Genomic DNA, 16605 nt, shown 5'->3' on the forward strand with positions numbered 1-16605 from the left:
CAACCTGGAATTGGTTTGGGTCGTATTTACCTTCCTGAAGCTTGAGATCAGGATGGATTCGTATCTTTCCTACCTCTCATTCACAAAATCTGCAATTTTTGATTTTTTAAGCCTCTCCATTACATGTACTATTTCCTTTCAGCACTAACAATACATTAACTATAAAGCTGGGGGATTTCAAGGTACAAACTTTTAGGTATAAAATAAACTACAAGGACATATGGTACAATATGGAGAATATAACCAATATTTATAACCCTTGAAATGTGCAAACCATTATATTGTATGCCTGTAATGTATACTATTGTATAGCAACTATACTTCAATAATTTTTAAAAAGCTAACCAAATTTTAAAATTGCAATCTATAATGATTGTTTTTAAAAGTGTTAAACTAACCTTATATTCCTAGGATGGACATCTCTTCTTTCTCATGATGTAGTAAAACATTTTTATTTTCTGAATTTGATTTGCCATTACTTTGTTATGGATTTTTGTACTTATGTACATGTAGAGTATTGGTTTGCAATTTTGTTCTCTGTAATGTGTTTGTCTGGTTTTAACATCAGATTTGATAGCCAGATAAAGTAATTTGGCAAATGTTCCATTTTTTCTTTTTAATAAATGAGTTTTTAAAGTTTTAATTAAAAGATTTGTGTTATTTTTCCTAAAAAGTTTGATAAAATACTACAGTGAAACAATCTGGTGCTTTCCTTATGGGAAATTTTTTTTTTAAGAGAAAAATCCTTTTTTCCTCTTATTACAGCTGGCGTTTGACGCACACCAGGTAAGAAAAAAAGGAATACTGCAGGATGATGGGAAGACTGGACCTTTCCCATTTTTGAGGTTGTAGCTGAACTTTCATTGGCGGTCCTAGTAAAATATATAACTCTCTCTTCTAGGCAAGTCCTTCTTTCAGGTTTCCTTCAAACAATACCTTTACTCTCCCATAAGAATATGAGGATTCAGAGATTTTGAATAGGAAGATTCTCGTTGGGTAGCAGTCTCTTTAAATCATAAGCTGGCTATGTAGAGGGAAAGTTATGGAAGACTGGCAGGAGAGGAGGGTGAGAGAGAGAGAAATGTGTCTTCTCTGGGAACACTGGAAGAAAGCAAGTTTTTCAAAGTTATTGCTGGTATCTCGTGAAGGCCCAGGTTGCTACCGTGGTGAGGGCAAACAAAGGCACCACCACAGTTATGGTAACACCACTTGGCTCCCCTTCATTTTGAGGTCCTATGGGCCCATTCTGGCTCCAAATAGGAAAAGGAGTACGTCAAGGCTGTATAATGTCATCCTGCTTATTTAACTTATATTCAGAGTACATCATGAGAAACGTTGGGCTGGAAGAAGCACAACCTAGAATCAAGATTGCCGGGAGAAATATCAATAATCTCAGATATGCAGATGACACCATTCTTATGGACTAGGCAGAAAGTGATGAGGAACTAAAAAGCCTCTTGATCAAAGTGAAAGAGGAGAGTGAAAAAGTTGGCTTAAAGCTCAACATTCAGAAAACAAAGATCATGGCATCTGGTCCCATCACTTCATGGGAAATAGATGGGCAAACAGTGGAAACAGTGACAGACTTTATTTTTGGGGGCTCCAAAATCATTGCAGATGGTGATTGCAGCCATGAAATTAAAAGACGCTTACTCCCTGGGAAGGAAAGTTATGACCAACCTAGACAGCATATTAAAAAGCAGAGATATTACTTTGCCAACAAAGGTCCATCTAGTCAAGGCTATGGTTTCTCCAGTGGTCATGTATGGATGTGAGAGTTGGACTCTACAGAAAGCTGAGCACTGAAGAATTGATGCTTTTGAACTGTGGTGCTGGAGAAGACTCTTGAGAGTCCCTTGGACTGCAAGGAGATCCAACCAGTCCATCCTAAAGGAGACCAGTCCTGGGTGTTCATTGGAAGGACTGATGCTGAGGCTGAAACTCCAATACTTTGGCCACCTCATGTGAAGAGTTGACTCATTGGAAAAGACCCTGATGCTGGGAGGGATTGGGGGCAGGAGGAGAAGGGGATGACAGAGGATGAGATGGCTGGATGGCATCACCGACTTGATGCACATGAGTTTGGGTGAATTCCAGGAGTTGGTGATGGACAGGGAGGCCTGGCGTGCTGCGATTCATGCGATCACAAAGAGTCGGACACGACTGAGCGACTGAACTGAACTGGCCCCATTCTGCACCTGTAACCTGTGCTGCACTCTCAGGGACACAGCATAGCCTGCATTACAGAAAAGGTCTACGGCATCCTGGTGCAGCAGATTCTTTAGGTCTTGGCCATTGACCAAGCAGATCTTATCACCCTCCTGGAGCCACCCATCCAGAGCCCACAGCCCTATTCTCTTTGACGCGGCTGACGAAGATGCCACTGTCATTGGAGACATACTGCTGATCTGTCCCACCGATGATGTTGAAGCCCAGGCCTGATGGTCCTCTAGTGAGACTGATCTCTTCCTCAGTAACCAAGTAATCTGTTCTTCTGTTCGTAGCGAGGACTGGCACAGGTGAAGGTGAGAATCACTCCTGGCAGCAGCCACAACACCGCACTTTCGGTTTCATCAGCCCACGAACCAGTAAAAGGCCTTGTGGGAAAACTTTTGTTAATATAGCGAATTTTTAAAAAAGTTCTAGAAATGGATAATGGTGATAATTGTACAAAGTTGTGATTGTGCTTAATGCCACTGACCTGTACATTTAAAAGTGTTAAAATGATATACTTTATGTATATTTTACCATAATAAAGATAACAATTACCTAGTTGGTATTTGATAAATGTTCTCATTTGTATTTGCATTTAAGATAATTAATGCTTTTGCTGACTTATTCTTTGAGATAAATCTTACTATTAATAGCAATGTCTCAGAATCTAGACAATATTTTATGGCGAATTTGTTATAATAAATTTTTCAAAATCTAAAAAAACCTACTGTGGTTTCCTACTATTTATTATAGAAAACATTAGAACCATTTTATTCATTGCAAGTAATTCCCAAAAGCCAACCCCAATCCAAACGGTCAGGAATTAGGTTTCCTTTCTTGATGGGGAAGTGGTGGCGGGCACACTACAGAGAGAACGAGGGGTGAGAGATATGGCTGTGGTTTGCTCTGGGAAATGCAATCTGCCCTCAACAAGCAGGTGGAAGAGGAAAGTTATCACCTTTGCACTGATGTAGGAAAACCTGAACAAAAGAAGTGGGAGCCAAGTTAGCACTAAAATTCATTGTTTCAACTTGCCTATTTTTCACTAATTCCAGAACTCTCTGTATTTTTCCATAGCAGACTATTTGCTTCCATTAAACAACCTTATTAGGCTGCATTCATATATGCATTAGATGTGGGGCTAATAAGCTGGGATGGAGCCACTACGCTGGGATGGAGACACAGCCAGTGATAGGTTTGGGCATGAAGAACCTAGGTAGAGGTAATTAGCTTGAAGTGTGAAAGTTGCTCAGTCCTGTCCCACTCTTTGTGACCCCATGGACTATACAGTCCATGGAATTCTCCAGACCAAAATACTGGAGTGCGTAGCTATTCCCTTCTCCAGGGGATCTGCCCAACTCAGGGACTGAACCTAGGTCTCCTGCATTGGAAGTGGATTCTTTATCAGTTGAGCCACCAGGGAAGCCCATATACATATTTATATACATATACATGGGCTTCCCTGGTGGCTCAAATAGTAAAAGAATCTGCCTACAATGTGGGAAACTCAGGTTTGATCCCTGAGTTGGGAATATCCCCTGGAGAAGGGAACAGCTACCCACTCCAGTATTCTTGCCTGGGAATTCCATGGAGAGAGGAGCCTGGTGGGCTATAGTCGATGGGGTTGCAAAGAGTCAGACACAACTGAGTAACTAACACTTTCATATACATTGCTGTAGTCCTTCCAGAACCTTCTGTGAAATCAGTATCCACTGATGATTATCCTGAGTTGCTTGCAAACATTTGTTTGCAGACATTCCACAATGAGGTCAATTATGGACTTTGAAATGCTTGAAAACGTTGGACTGGTAAACATGTTCAGAAAGGGCAGTTTTCAAGTTACCTAATCAGTTGCCCTACTTAAAAACCTTAAAAGGTGCTTTTTTTTTTTTTTTAATTCGTGGATTTTTAATAGACCTTTCATTACTAAGATTTTGTTTCTAGAGCTGTTTTATACCAAATTGAGCAGAAGATACAGAGTTCTCATATACTCCCTGCCTCTATTAAGTCCTGAACCAGAGTGGTGTATTTGCATGTGTATGTCCAGTTATTCCAGCACAATTTGTTGAAAAGACTATTTTTTCTCCATCGCATTGCCTTTGTTCTGTGACAAAGACTGGCTGACTATGTTTATGTGGGTTTATTTCCGGACTTTCTTTTCTGTCCCACTAATCTACTTGTCTCTGTATGTTTTTTTGCCAACAACACACTGTCTTGATTATTGTAGTTTTATAAGTCTTGAACTTAGGTCATGGCCTCCAAATTGGTTCTTCACTATTACACCACCTATTCTACTTCTCCATATATGCTTTAGAATCATTGTCAATATTCATAAAATAACCTGTTGGGATTTTAACTGAGATTGCATTGAATCTACAGATCAAGTTAGAAAGAAGTTAACACGCTGGCAATATTGTCTTCCTATCCACAAACATGGAATGTCCTCATCTGTATCAACTCTTCATTGATTTACTGAAGTTCTGTAGTTTTCCTTATATAGATCTTAACAGACACACACTTTGTTAGATTTATACCTATTTCATAGTTTGGGATGCTAATATAAATGTTATTGTGCTTTAAATTTCAAATCCTGAAATGTTTTGCTTGAAGGTGTATAACCTTTGGAAATATCACTGATAAGTAACAAGGCTCAGAAGGCCCACCACATTCCTCTTCCCCTCTTGACACCCTCCTTACCAGTCTCATTTTTTGCTGCTCCTACTCTTGCTAATGTTACACCTGTTATCAGACTTTGGTCTATTCCTGGAAGGTTCTTGAACTGAGATCTTCACATTATAAAGCTTCACATGTGAGCATTTTTAAAAATAACAGCTTTATTGAGATAGAAGTCACATACAATTCAGTCTTTTAAAGCACAGTTCATTTTGTGTGGACGTGTTTTGATTCTTCTGGGTGGGTATCTAGAAGTGGAACTGCTGGGTCATATGGTTAATTCTACGTTTACCATTTTGAGGAACTGTCACAACATAGTCCAAAATAACTACCAGTTTCCACTACTACTAGTAATGTATGAGGTCTCCAATTTCTCCACATCCTTGCCAATACTTGTTATTGTCTTTTTTGTTACAGTTACTGTAATGGGTATAAAGTGCTACCTCATTATGGTTTTGATCAACATTTCCCTAATGACTAATTATGTTAAACATCTTTCATGTTCATTTTAGCCATTTGAGTATCTTCTCCGAAGAAACGTCTAGAGATCCTTCGACCAATAAAAAAAATTTTGTTAAAAATTGTTGTTGTTATTCCCTGATCTTTAACTGGCTAGCTACACTTTCTCATTCTTTATCTCCTCCTCCTTTTTTATACTCTTAGTACTACATTTCTCCCATTTATATAAACTTATCATAGTTGGAATTCTTTGATTAAAATCTACCTTTCCATGAGTCTGTTGATTCTAAGAGAACAAAGGTTATACGTCTTATTCACTACTGTTTTGTTCACTGCTGGTCTAATACGTAACACAGTTCGTTTTCCTGGCACACACCAGGCACCCAAACATTTGCTCTACTTTATTTGAAGCACACTGCTTCTCCTGTTGTGTCAGGAGGGTTGCTGTCTCCATCGAAAAGGTTTTAGGGGCCACCTCCTCTCTGAGCATTTGTGCTCCCCTCTTCCATTGGTTGAGGGTTATCCCTCAGGATATGCATTCTTGTGCATATCTGAGTTATGTGCAGAATGGTTGCAACTTCCAAAGTGTGGGAGGAACCCTGCAGTGAAAAACATGGGGACTGCATGCTCGGCACTGGAGACCCAGGGAATTGAATTTTAAAATAAAATAGCATCTGGCGCTCCTATTGCCTGGAACACATTTCACCATTATCCTTCTCTTCAGGTGGCTGGCTGCCTCCTGTGTATCCTTAAAATATTCGGCTCAGACCCGACATTTCCTAGAAACCATCAGGCTGTACTGACCTTCACCCTGCATGCAGTGACTAGCCTGCTCTGGTGCTCACCACACTATTACAACTTGCCTATTAATCTGCTGAATCACCCTAATCGCCACTATAACAAAATACCAAAAACTGGTGGCTTAAACAAACAACATTCATTTCTCACAGTTCTAGATACAGGGAAGTCCAAAACCAAAGTGGTAGCAGATTTGCTGTCTGGTGAGAGCTCTCTTCCTGCCTCACATGGCCCAGCAAGACATCTTTCTTGTGTCTCTTCTTATAAAAGTACTAATTCATAAACAGAGTATCACCCTTTACAACTTAATTACCTTTCAAAGGTCCCAGCTCCAAACACCATCACATGGGGCATTAGAACTTCAACATGACTTTTAGGGGGACACATTCAGCCCATGGCAGATGGAAGATAGAAAAATGGATAGGAGATAATAGGAAAAAAAGATGAAAGGCACTAATTCCAAAGAAATATGGTTAGGAAAATAAGTAAAATGTCATTCTGAGTTATAGAATAATGGGCATTTGGGGGGGGTGGTGAGCAATGAATTAACAATAAACTAACTTTAAATGCTTATACAAAGACAACAGACCAGAGGAAAGCTGAGAAGCTGGCCCAGCTTGCTGAGATGTTCCTGGAGGGCTGTGGTTGAGGTTAAAATCCAGCTATCGCTTAGGTCACTGATGCTGAAGACATAATTCAATCTGAGTTTTCTGATACACCTGTATCAGCACTGTGCGCTCTGTCCATCACAGGAACTTACAGTCTACTCAGAGGGAGAAACATATATTGACTCCAAAAGGCTGGGTGAAGTAGTGCACCCCAACAAACAGCACTGCAAATCACTATTCCAAGTGCATAAACAGATCTTGCTCAACCTACTGACAAGCTCTGTAAGGACATGTCAACAAGTTGGACATTATGCAATTTTCCATCATTAAACCCTAAGTCCTGACATGGACACTCTAGCTTAACTTCTGTGTCCTTGTTTTCTCCCCCACTGCTCACTGACCTGCCTTTCACACTCATCCTTTTGTTCTTTCCGGCAACATAACAGACCAACTCATATGTGCCAAGCACTGTGCAAAGTATTAGCAACAGATATTATCCCAGGGAAGAGCGTGGCCACAGTCTCTGTACCCAGAGACCTAAACATTTGTGAGAACAGGTAATGTGAGGTTATGCGGTTAAAAACAGGGCAATGCGGGGTCTGACCTGAGCAGGCAGTTCCAGGAGCTCTCTCTGAAGACGTGAAGACTCTATAGGCGTTAACAAGGTTAGAGCTATAAGGGAAAAAAAGTAGACCAGGTGGATGGAGTAATACATGCAAAGGGACAGAAGGTACATTCAAGCACCTGGGCTGGAGAGCTCAGTGGGAGCAAATCCCAGAGACCCTTGCATGAAAACATCGCGGACTTAATCCCAAGGCAAGGAGAAGCCACAACATCTCATTCACAAAATTCCTTCCCCACAGAGTAGAAGAAATCACTTATATCTAAATCACTTCATTCTAAGCCTTACCAAAAGCCTACAGGATAATCAGTTTGAATTCAATTTCCCTGGTTTGTAGCCACAGATGTGGGATAGCATGGGGTGGATCCCATAAAGTTATGATGCACAGCTTGTCTTTCCCCACCTCAGGATAATGCCCCTCCCCTCCTTAGCTCTTGGGCCGTCCCTGAGGGGCATGATGCACCATCCTCCCCCTTCCCTTCTCTGCTGCTGGCTACATCCCACAAAGAATCGGAATGTCCCTTGTTAAATTCCATGAGTCAGCAAAGAATGGAAACCCTGCTTTCAAAATTCTTACATGAGGTTTCTGGGAAGAGTGTAAGAAGACTGTCTACAGTAAGATAAACTAATAAATAAACTGGCCCCTGAGCTGAAACAGGCAGGACAGCTTAAGGAGCAAGATAAGCAACAGAAAAGAATGGAGACACATGGGAGAAACACAAATCACTGATAGTAAAATAATTTTATTTAGTGTCTTTTTTTAAAAAGGTAGCATTTCACATATAAATTTAGACTTCAAGATTACCAAAAGGAACATCCCTGAAGGGGGGACAGACTGAGAGCTCCAGTGAGCACAGGGAAGCACACTCCATGGAGAGTTTAAACAAAAGTCCTTTCTCGAAAACTTCACAGTGCTACTTCCCTGTTCCTCAACTCTGCCACCATGGCTTGTGGCTTGTAAGAAAACCCACATCCACCACTTTTGGGCAACAGCTTTTAGCTCATAGGAATAGGAAACATCTCTAGGAATGAAAGCATGAAGGTCAATGATCCAGACTTCCCACAACAATCATTATTTATATGCAGCAACATATATGACAGTTTATTATATAGTTCCAAAGACCTTTTAAAGAGGGCTAGAGAATGTAAAATTCATTCATAAAGAGAATGTATATAATTAAATGAGCAAAAACAAAAATCCTTTCCATATTACGAATGCCTTTATAGGATAAGGCCTAGGGAAAAGACCCTGAATCTGGGATTCCTTTCCCACATTAAGTGTTTGGCACAACCCACAGGCTGTCATGAGACTGATAGTTAGCTTAAAGGTTTCTGGAAGTGGTCCCATGAATTTTCTGTCTGGCTTGAATGTAGCATACATAAAAGGTGTCTTAAAACTGAATAAACTCTGGCCTAATTACAGGGCACACTGATTCAGGAAACTTAAGGTAAAAAAGGTCCAGATGAAATAGATCTCCCATAGCCACAGGCTAACTCTTACCAGCTTCCCATGGAAATTTAAATCCACTGGCTGCCCAGGAAGTCACTGGAATAATCCTTATCTCCTAGGTGAGGTAAAAGCTGGGGAACAACTTCGATTTTAGCATCTCTGGGCTAGGAGGGACAGAGACCAAGATGACCAAGGATGCTTTCTAGGTTACTCCTTGTTCCACCCTGTGTGGACTCTTAAACAATTTCAGAAGGAGAATCTGTGGGCTAGTAACCATGGCAGCCCCAGGATTTGACCTTTAGGCAGAGGTACTGGGGGAAATGAAAGCACCCCAAATCCAGTTTTAAAAATAAAAACTTCCTGCAGTTATGATACAATACTGTGCAGTGAACAGCTAGGAACTGGATACTGCTCCTATTTCTGGTTAAAGTCTTTGTTCCACTCTTGGTCAGAGCTGAGAGGTGACATATAAGGAGCTGTCTGTGGCTAAAAACCAGGCACCTTGTCACATATGGCCTGAGGCAGTGACACAGACATCCACCACCTAATGGAGGATAATGCATGTCTCCCAGAGCTTTGGTTCAAAGCAAAGGTTTCATCTCACCCCAAACTTCAAACCAAGCTCTATCTCTGAGCTTACTAAAGCAATAAACTAATGATTAGGAATCTCTCTGAAGAATCTCTGATTGGGTGGCAGGGTGCACGTCCCAGCAGGCCACCATCTTGACTACAGGAAATCAAACAGGTGAGAATTTTATCAAGTAAATGGTTGCTCAAGCAGAAGATCATTTCCTGAAGAACTTCTGTGGACTAGATGCTAATCACAGGGATGAATGCCAGGACTGGACCCCAAAGAGAGAGCCTGGGTCCCGAAGCAGTCAGTCTTCATTACACTTACCACATTATGGCCATCTTCTCTCTGGCCTCAATCTCTTGAATGGCTGAACACACATTTCCCCAGGGACCAATGTAAACATTATTCAATAGATTTCAGCTTAGAAAAACGCAGCTTATTATATATCTAGTGTTTAACATTCCAGTGCAGGCAGTATCTTAGCATCAGACTTTCTCTCATTCATGAGTACCAGTTTAGAAAGGAACACACTCAGGATAGTTGATAAAACTGCGGCTGAAAAGACCATCTGGGTGCAGACAGCTAGTTCTCTCCTGCAATCAGCTGATAAACCAGGACGACCATAGGAGAGGCAGAACAGACAGCATGGGTTCTCTGTAAATCTGAAGAGTTGTGTAACCACTGTTCCCACTTAACCCCTTGGGCCACATCTTGATACTGGAGAACATTTCCATCTGTTGCATCAACTTGTATTCTCCTTGTTTTGGATGGGGCTCTCTCCAGAGGGTTCAAGAGCCTCCTTAGAGGGCAGAGAACCTTTTCTTCCAGTCCTAACATCTGAATACTTCAAAGCACAGGAGGAGTCCACGAACATGCTAGGGATGCTGTTGCCAAAGTAGATCTTACTGTTAGAAGCAATGGCCTGGTACCTTTTGAGCTCCAGATATTCCGGGGTCAATTTGTGCTGTGAGAGGCAAACAAGAGCACAGGCATCAGGACACTTTGGTGCACTATTCACCTCTCTCTTTCCTAACACAGACTTTCCTGATTGCTCTCCTGAGTACCATTCCTCAGCTCTGAATCATTACCAGCGGCGCTCTCTCATTCTGAAGTGTGGCTGTCACATTCACAGCACTTTTCAAATGACACAAACTGCTGCCACTCTCAGCCTGAGGCGACCTCAACGACAGAGTCTTGATACCTGTGTCTGGCCAGTTCTTCCCGAGACAGATTTGGATCACTGGTCTGGAAACTGAAATTTCTCATCTTGCCTTCATCTTGACCAAATTCTATTCTGTTTCTATAGAGCTGCATCCTCCAATCCAATACATTAAGTTTATTTCTAAATTTATATGGATTTTAAAGTACTAACAACTCTGTTCTGACAACCTATCATATCTTAAAATTTCTTCTGAATAGAGATTATTGTTCCTTTCTAAAGAGAAAAAGTTAAAGCCCTGTCGATACTTTAAATCTTGATTCTAACCCTTCAAACTGCATCATATACTTTAGCAACCTCCTTCTCAACTTTTTCTTTGTTCCACTCTATTGTATAATTAATACTTTCTAAACCTTGGTCATATTCTTTCCTTCTCAGAATACTAGGGGTTCTAGTTGACTTTTAATTAAATAAATCCTACTAACAGGTCTGTACTCTCTAGATCTAAACTCACCCGTCTCTATACAAAAACTGTTAACCCATACATCACCCAACCTCCTTTCTCAAGGTACACGTATGAAATTCCTCGTGACTATAGCATTTTTTAAATCCAACAAACAAGCACTACTCAATTAGGGGTATTTGGAAATGTGTGTGTGTGTGCGTGCTCTGTGTGTGTATTGTTAAAATAATTGGTGAGCAAAACTGATAGCTTAGTAGGAAAATATACCATAATGTGTAAGGTAAGTCTTCAACAATGAAAAAGTATCTCACCCCAAAATGCTAAGAATTTGATGAGAAACACTGCCCTGAACAAGCTCAGCATCTGCCCACCAGGGCTCCCTTATCTGGGAGGCAATTTCAAATGAACTTTACTCCTCTCCCGTCACTCTTGTCATTTCAGGAGAAGACCTTTAACTTTCCTGATTACTGAGCTCTTATGCAGCAGTACAAATGAATGCATTTATAGCACTTAACCTGGGCTTATATATCTGCTTGCCTTTTTCCTAGTTCCTCACTTTTATACGGAACCATACAGAGTTCTCTACTCATAGAATGTGCATTATATGCCTTTGGAAATGAATGGCTGATTCTGTGATAGTAACCATCCTTTCTTGACACTGGATAAAATCACCTCTATCATGTTAGAACTCCTCACAAGGGAAAGGAAATACCCAAACTCTATTACTAGGACAGTGGCACAGAGAGCCAGTCACCTTGTTTGAGGTGGCATATTTGTGTGCGGCATAATACTCAGCATCTGCTTTCGCCTTCTCTCGGGCCAGGAATGCGGCATCTAGTAAGCAAAACAGTCAGGGTGTTTAAAACAGAGCAAAGGTGCAACCCATTTCCTCAGCTCTGGGCAAGAGTTCAGACTCTACCTGAAGCAGAAGCCCATTTATCCACTGCCTGATATTACAATCATTTACTTTACTTCTAAGGCATATAACAGTGTCAACAGTTTTCAAATCCCAGTCTCCAGACAGCTTGTTCTCAAAGGGAGGATACTCTTGACAATGTCAAGTTAAATAACTCAGTTCATCTGAACCCACTTCATTTTCAACCTGAAGCTGTTCCTTCTTTCCACCACCCCTCATCACTCAAAGCCTCATACCCCACCCAGGCTCTAGGCGTTAACTAAGTAAGTTCAGACATGAGCGCCTGGCTCTATTTATTGCACTGTCTCCATCCCCTTCAAACCGGATCCACAATCAGTTAATGCAGAATGATAGGAAGCAGCATCATGTAAGCAAAAGAGGCTGAATATTTCATCTTTAAGACTGTGAACTAAGAGCATCGACTTCTCACTATGTGTAATCAAGAGTTTGGAAGATAAAAACTGGGGCTTGTTTTTTCCCCAACTAATCGTCTGGTTATTTTTTTGGTTGACAAGCAGAAAAGAAACTGGTGGTATATTCTTTAAAACAGATTACTTTGCCTGAGAACAAGTCCGTCCTAATTTAAGGATGGAAATTAAAAGGTTAACGTTTACCATAGTTACAAACCAAAGAACTAAATATGCAATGGCAATTTAAAAAATGTTTGTCTAGAATATCAACTAGCTACTTCCTCCAGACCAGATTATCCTCTCTATGGCCCACCCACCATAACCCAGACCCAGTCCCTGAGACAGCGAAGCAGTTCAGGATGGTCAGAGTTTCTTTTCTCCCTGTGGTACCTTCAATTTCAGAAATGCGCTTTTCAGTTTCTTTCTCCATCACCTTCTGCTGAAACCGAATTTTTGCCACTTGTGCAATCTTCTCTGCTTCTATAATTATATACAAAACAAGATACCTTCAAAAACATTTCTCTAGTTCTGGAGCTACTTAGAAAACAGCAGCACATAGCTTACATTTAATCATATAACACTTTACAGCCTAATTGTTTCACTGTTTTATCTACCCAAACTATAAACAACTCATCAGAAAAAAGGAAGTTTATTTCCTACTTCACTTTTATTTGGACAGTGTTTGTTTTGTGGGAAGGAGGAATACAAAACGTAACAGTTTCAGTCCTTCATGGGATTAAATGGCAGCGATTCACAAGTTAATGGGGAAAACAAGAGACTTCGTGAAAGCACTCAAAACAAAAACAGCGCAACACAAGTGTATAGCAACATAGGACATTTATATATTGTGGCAGGAGAAAGAAAGGATGTGGAAGATAAGCCAAGGAAGGTCATCTAGAAGAAATCTTAAAAGAAAATTATACACAGAACTTAAGAGGACCTGGCAGAAAGTATAAATGAAAACAAGAAGAAACGAATTAGCAAGTCACAGTGAAGAGGTGATAAGAGAGCCAGTTGACAAGAGAAGATAACAAAAACACTACAGACAGGGCTAAAAGACCCCTGTTTTGAGTGAAAGGCTAAGGAATTTAGCTTTAATATATACTCCAGATCAATTGTTAAGTAACTATCAGGGAAATGATGTGATGAAGAGTTACCAGAGGAGTATTCTGACTGCTATAGACATAAAGAGAAAAAGCAGGGTAATTCATCTGAGCATGTGAAAATGTGCTGGGAGTGAACAAGGTAGCCGCAGCAGGCAATTACGGGCAGGGAAAACAAAACATCCTTAGGAACTCTCTGGTCTAACTAAAGGATCCAGAACCAGGGAAGAAAGACTCTAATTTTACACTTTCAATATAACCACTACAATTCTTGAAGAACATTCTCAATTCTCCTTTTTAGTCAAAGAAGTTGAGTATTTTAACATATCTTCTCTTTGGCCTCTGGAGGAAGCCCATAATGGAAAGAACACTTCCAAGTGGTTTCTTCTTTCCAAAAGGCAGGATCCTTTACGAACTACTCCAGGGCATACTTCCCTATATCCCCAACAGCATAAAATCAATCTATCATCATACCATCCTAAAAACAGACTACTATGTTCAGCTGGGCTAAAAACTTAGCATTAAGGCAGAAACTCAGTAAAATTCAAATAAAAGGTGAGGAATCTAGAGCCTGCAGCTAGAACCCAGAGAATGGTGTCTTAACATTGGGAAATGATGCAGTAATCCCATTTCACACTGTTCTCTGACATGTGGGCATGAACCAACAAACAGCATGACCAGAGCTCTAGTTAAGAAAACTGGTGGAGCAGGCTAATGAGAAACCCTTCAGCTATCAACATCTTAAAATGCTAGATAAAACAGAACAAAATTGTTTCCTAATGTGTAACTGAGATCTTCAAGAGACACAAGTAAAGGGAGAGCTGACAGCCTGAATGACAGCAGCCCTGGGAGTGGATATTAGACAAGTAAAAGAAATGGCCTTGGGTTACTGCCCATGCAGGGCTGGGAGATGACGTCTTGAGATGGCATAACTGAAACCCCCATATAAAACCCAAGACCTTCTAAAGGGCTCCAACTCCAGTGAAACTAAAATGCTCTACCTTCCGTCCCAGTGACATATCATAGTGAAATTAGAGACAACCCCAAGATAGAAAATTCTTAAAAGTAAAGCAAGGAGAAGAGGCCAAACAAAACCAAAATATTACTGCCAAAGTTACACAGAAAAGGAAGCTGAGCTGGGCTTAGAACTATAGGTTAAATTACCATTCAAGAATGAAGTAAAACTATTTCAGACCAAGGAAGATTGAGTAAGTTTTCCATTTCTCAGCCTTCACTGAAAAAAGCTAGCAGAAAAAAAGAAATGAATTGCCAGAAGCAATGGAGAGGAAAAAAATTACACAATACATTTAAATAAAAATAAAATATTTTACTGTAAGAATCGATAATAATTAATGGGGGAATGAAAACGACATAAAGTAAAATATCAGGCAACAACAATATGTAAAACTGGAGGACAGTGATAGAGCTAAAGCATCCTAAGGTATTATTCAAGAAGAGTATGAAAAGAATGATTAAATCTAGAGTCTCTCAAGTCAGGTATGCTTGTAGCATTTTACAGGCAATGCCTAGTTATACATTCAAGAAATAGAACATAAAACTTCCAATCAAGTCAAAGGAGGAAAAGAATAAAGAAAAGATAATCAATTCAATATCAGTCAAAAAAGGGGGGAAAAGAAGCATGGTAAATGGCACAAAATTAAATGATAAAACAAGTCCAAATATAGCAGTAACCACAATAAATATAAAAAGACTAAACTCACCAGTTAAAAGACAGATTCTCACATTGGATAAGATAACAAAATCCAGCTATATGCTGTTTACAAGAGACACACCTAAAACATAATGACATAGAAAAGTTGAAAGTAAAAGGATGTGAAAATATACATCAAGAAAATAACTAACCAAGAAAAATCTGTCATAGCTATATTATCATCAGACAAAATAGACCTTAAGCCAACAAGCATGTCTGGCTATAAAAGAGGGTTATTACATAACAGCGCCAATTCTCCAGAGATGTAATAATGCAATTCTGGAACTGAACACTTTTAAAGATATAGTCCTAGATTACATAAAGAGAAAGTTACAAGTCAACAAATTCATGGTCATAGTGGGAGATTTTAACACACCATCTCAGTAACTGATAGCTCAAGAAGACAAAAACTAGAAGAGCACATAAGATGTGAACAATACAATTCATAATCCTGACATAATGAATATAAAGAGAAACCTGAATCCAACAAATAGCGAACAGACATTCAATCTCTTCGAGCACACACAGAACATTTACCAAAAAAGGGCCATGTACTTGATAGTCCACAAAACAAACTTCAACAAATACTTAAGAATCCATATAACAGGTCATATTTTCTGATTACAATGCAGAAATCAACAATAAAAAAGTAGCTCCCTGAGAATCCACTCAATTAGAAATGGAAAATATACTATTAATAATTCATGAATCAAAGCAGAAATAATGGAAATTAAAAACAAAACAAAAAACAAACACAAATAAATTAAATTACATTCAAAACTGGTGAGATGCACCTAAAAGCAGAACTTGGAAGAAAATGTCTCATTTTACACTTTTCCATTAGAAAAGATTAAAAACTAAAGAATTAAGTCACTCAAGAAATTCAAAAAGAACCAATAAGTAAATTCTAGGTAGAAAATTAAAAAAATAAGTGTAAAATAATAATTTAAAAGAAAGTAACAAAAGAATCAACCAAATCAACATCTAGTTCTAGGAAAAGATGAAAAAAACCAATCTGATCCAGCAAAACAGAAGGCACAAATAAACAATATCAGGAATGACAAGGGGCACACAGATTTAGTAGAGGGTTTATTTTTAAAAAATCATGAGAACTTTACAAACAAATTTATGCCCTCAAATTTGAAACAGCAGATAAAAACATAACTACCAAAACTGACTTAAAAAAGAAACAAACACCTTACACAATACAGAAATTAAATCTGTAGATTAAATGTTGCCATAAAAATCAAATGAGCATACAAAAAAGCACAAACTCCACTTTACCACGATGGTTTTTATAACTGAGTTCCAGCAAATCTACAAAGAGGAGATAATATATATTTTATACAAGATGCTCACAACATGGAAAAAAGAAATGCCCTCTAACTCATTTTGAGGCTAGTGTAGCCAGGATACAACAAACAAACAAAAACAAACAACAGTCC

At 39.4% G+C, this 16605-nt stretch overlaps 1 protein-coding gene across 2 annotated transcripts in view; it reads right to left on the minus strand.

Annotated features, from left to right (window-relative positions):
• Positions 1 to 8097: 8097 nt before the first annotated feature.
• The window catches only part of ERLIN1 (ER lipid raft associated 1), a 41783-nt gene continuing 33275 nt past the window's right edge, over positions 8098 to 16605 (minus strand). For both annotated transcript variants that reach the window (XM_019952960.2, XM_070780648.1), the window contains 3 exons: positions 12737 to 12826; positions 11775 to 11854; positions 8098 to 10362 (listed from right to left, as the gene is read on the minus strand). In XM_019952960.2, coding sequence (XP_019808519.1) covers positions 10141 to 10362; positions 11775 to 11854; positions 12737 to 12826 — 392 coding nt within the window. In that variant the 3' untranslated portion in view covers positions 8098 to 10140. The remainder of the gene's footprint in view (positions 10363 to 11774; positions 11855 to 12736; positions 12827 to 16605) is intronic.

The sequence above is a fragment of the Bos indicus genome, chromosome 26 (assembly GCF_029378745.1).
Source record: "Bos indicus isolate NIAB-ARS_2022 breed Sahiwal x Tharparkar chromosome 26, NIAB-ARS_B.indTharparkar_mat_pri_1.0, whole genome shotgun sequence".
NCBI classification, from domain to species: domain Eukaryota; kingdom Metazoa; phylum Chordata; class Mammalia; order Artiodactyla; family Bovidae; genus Bos; species Bos indicus.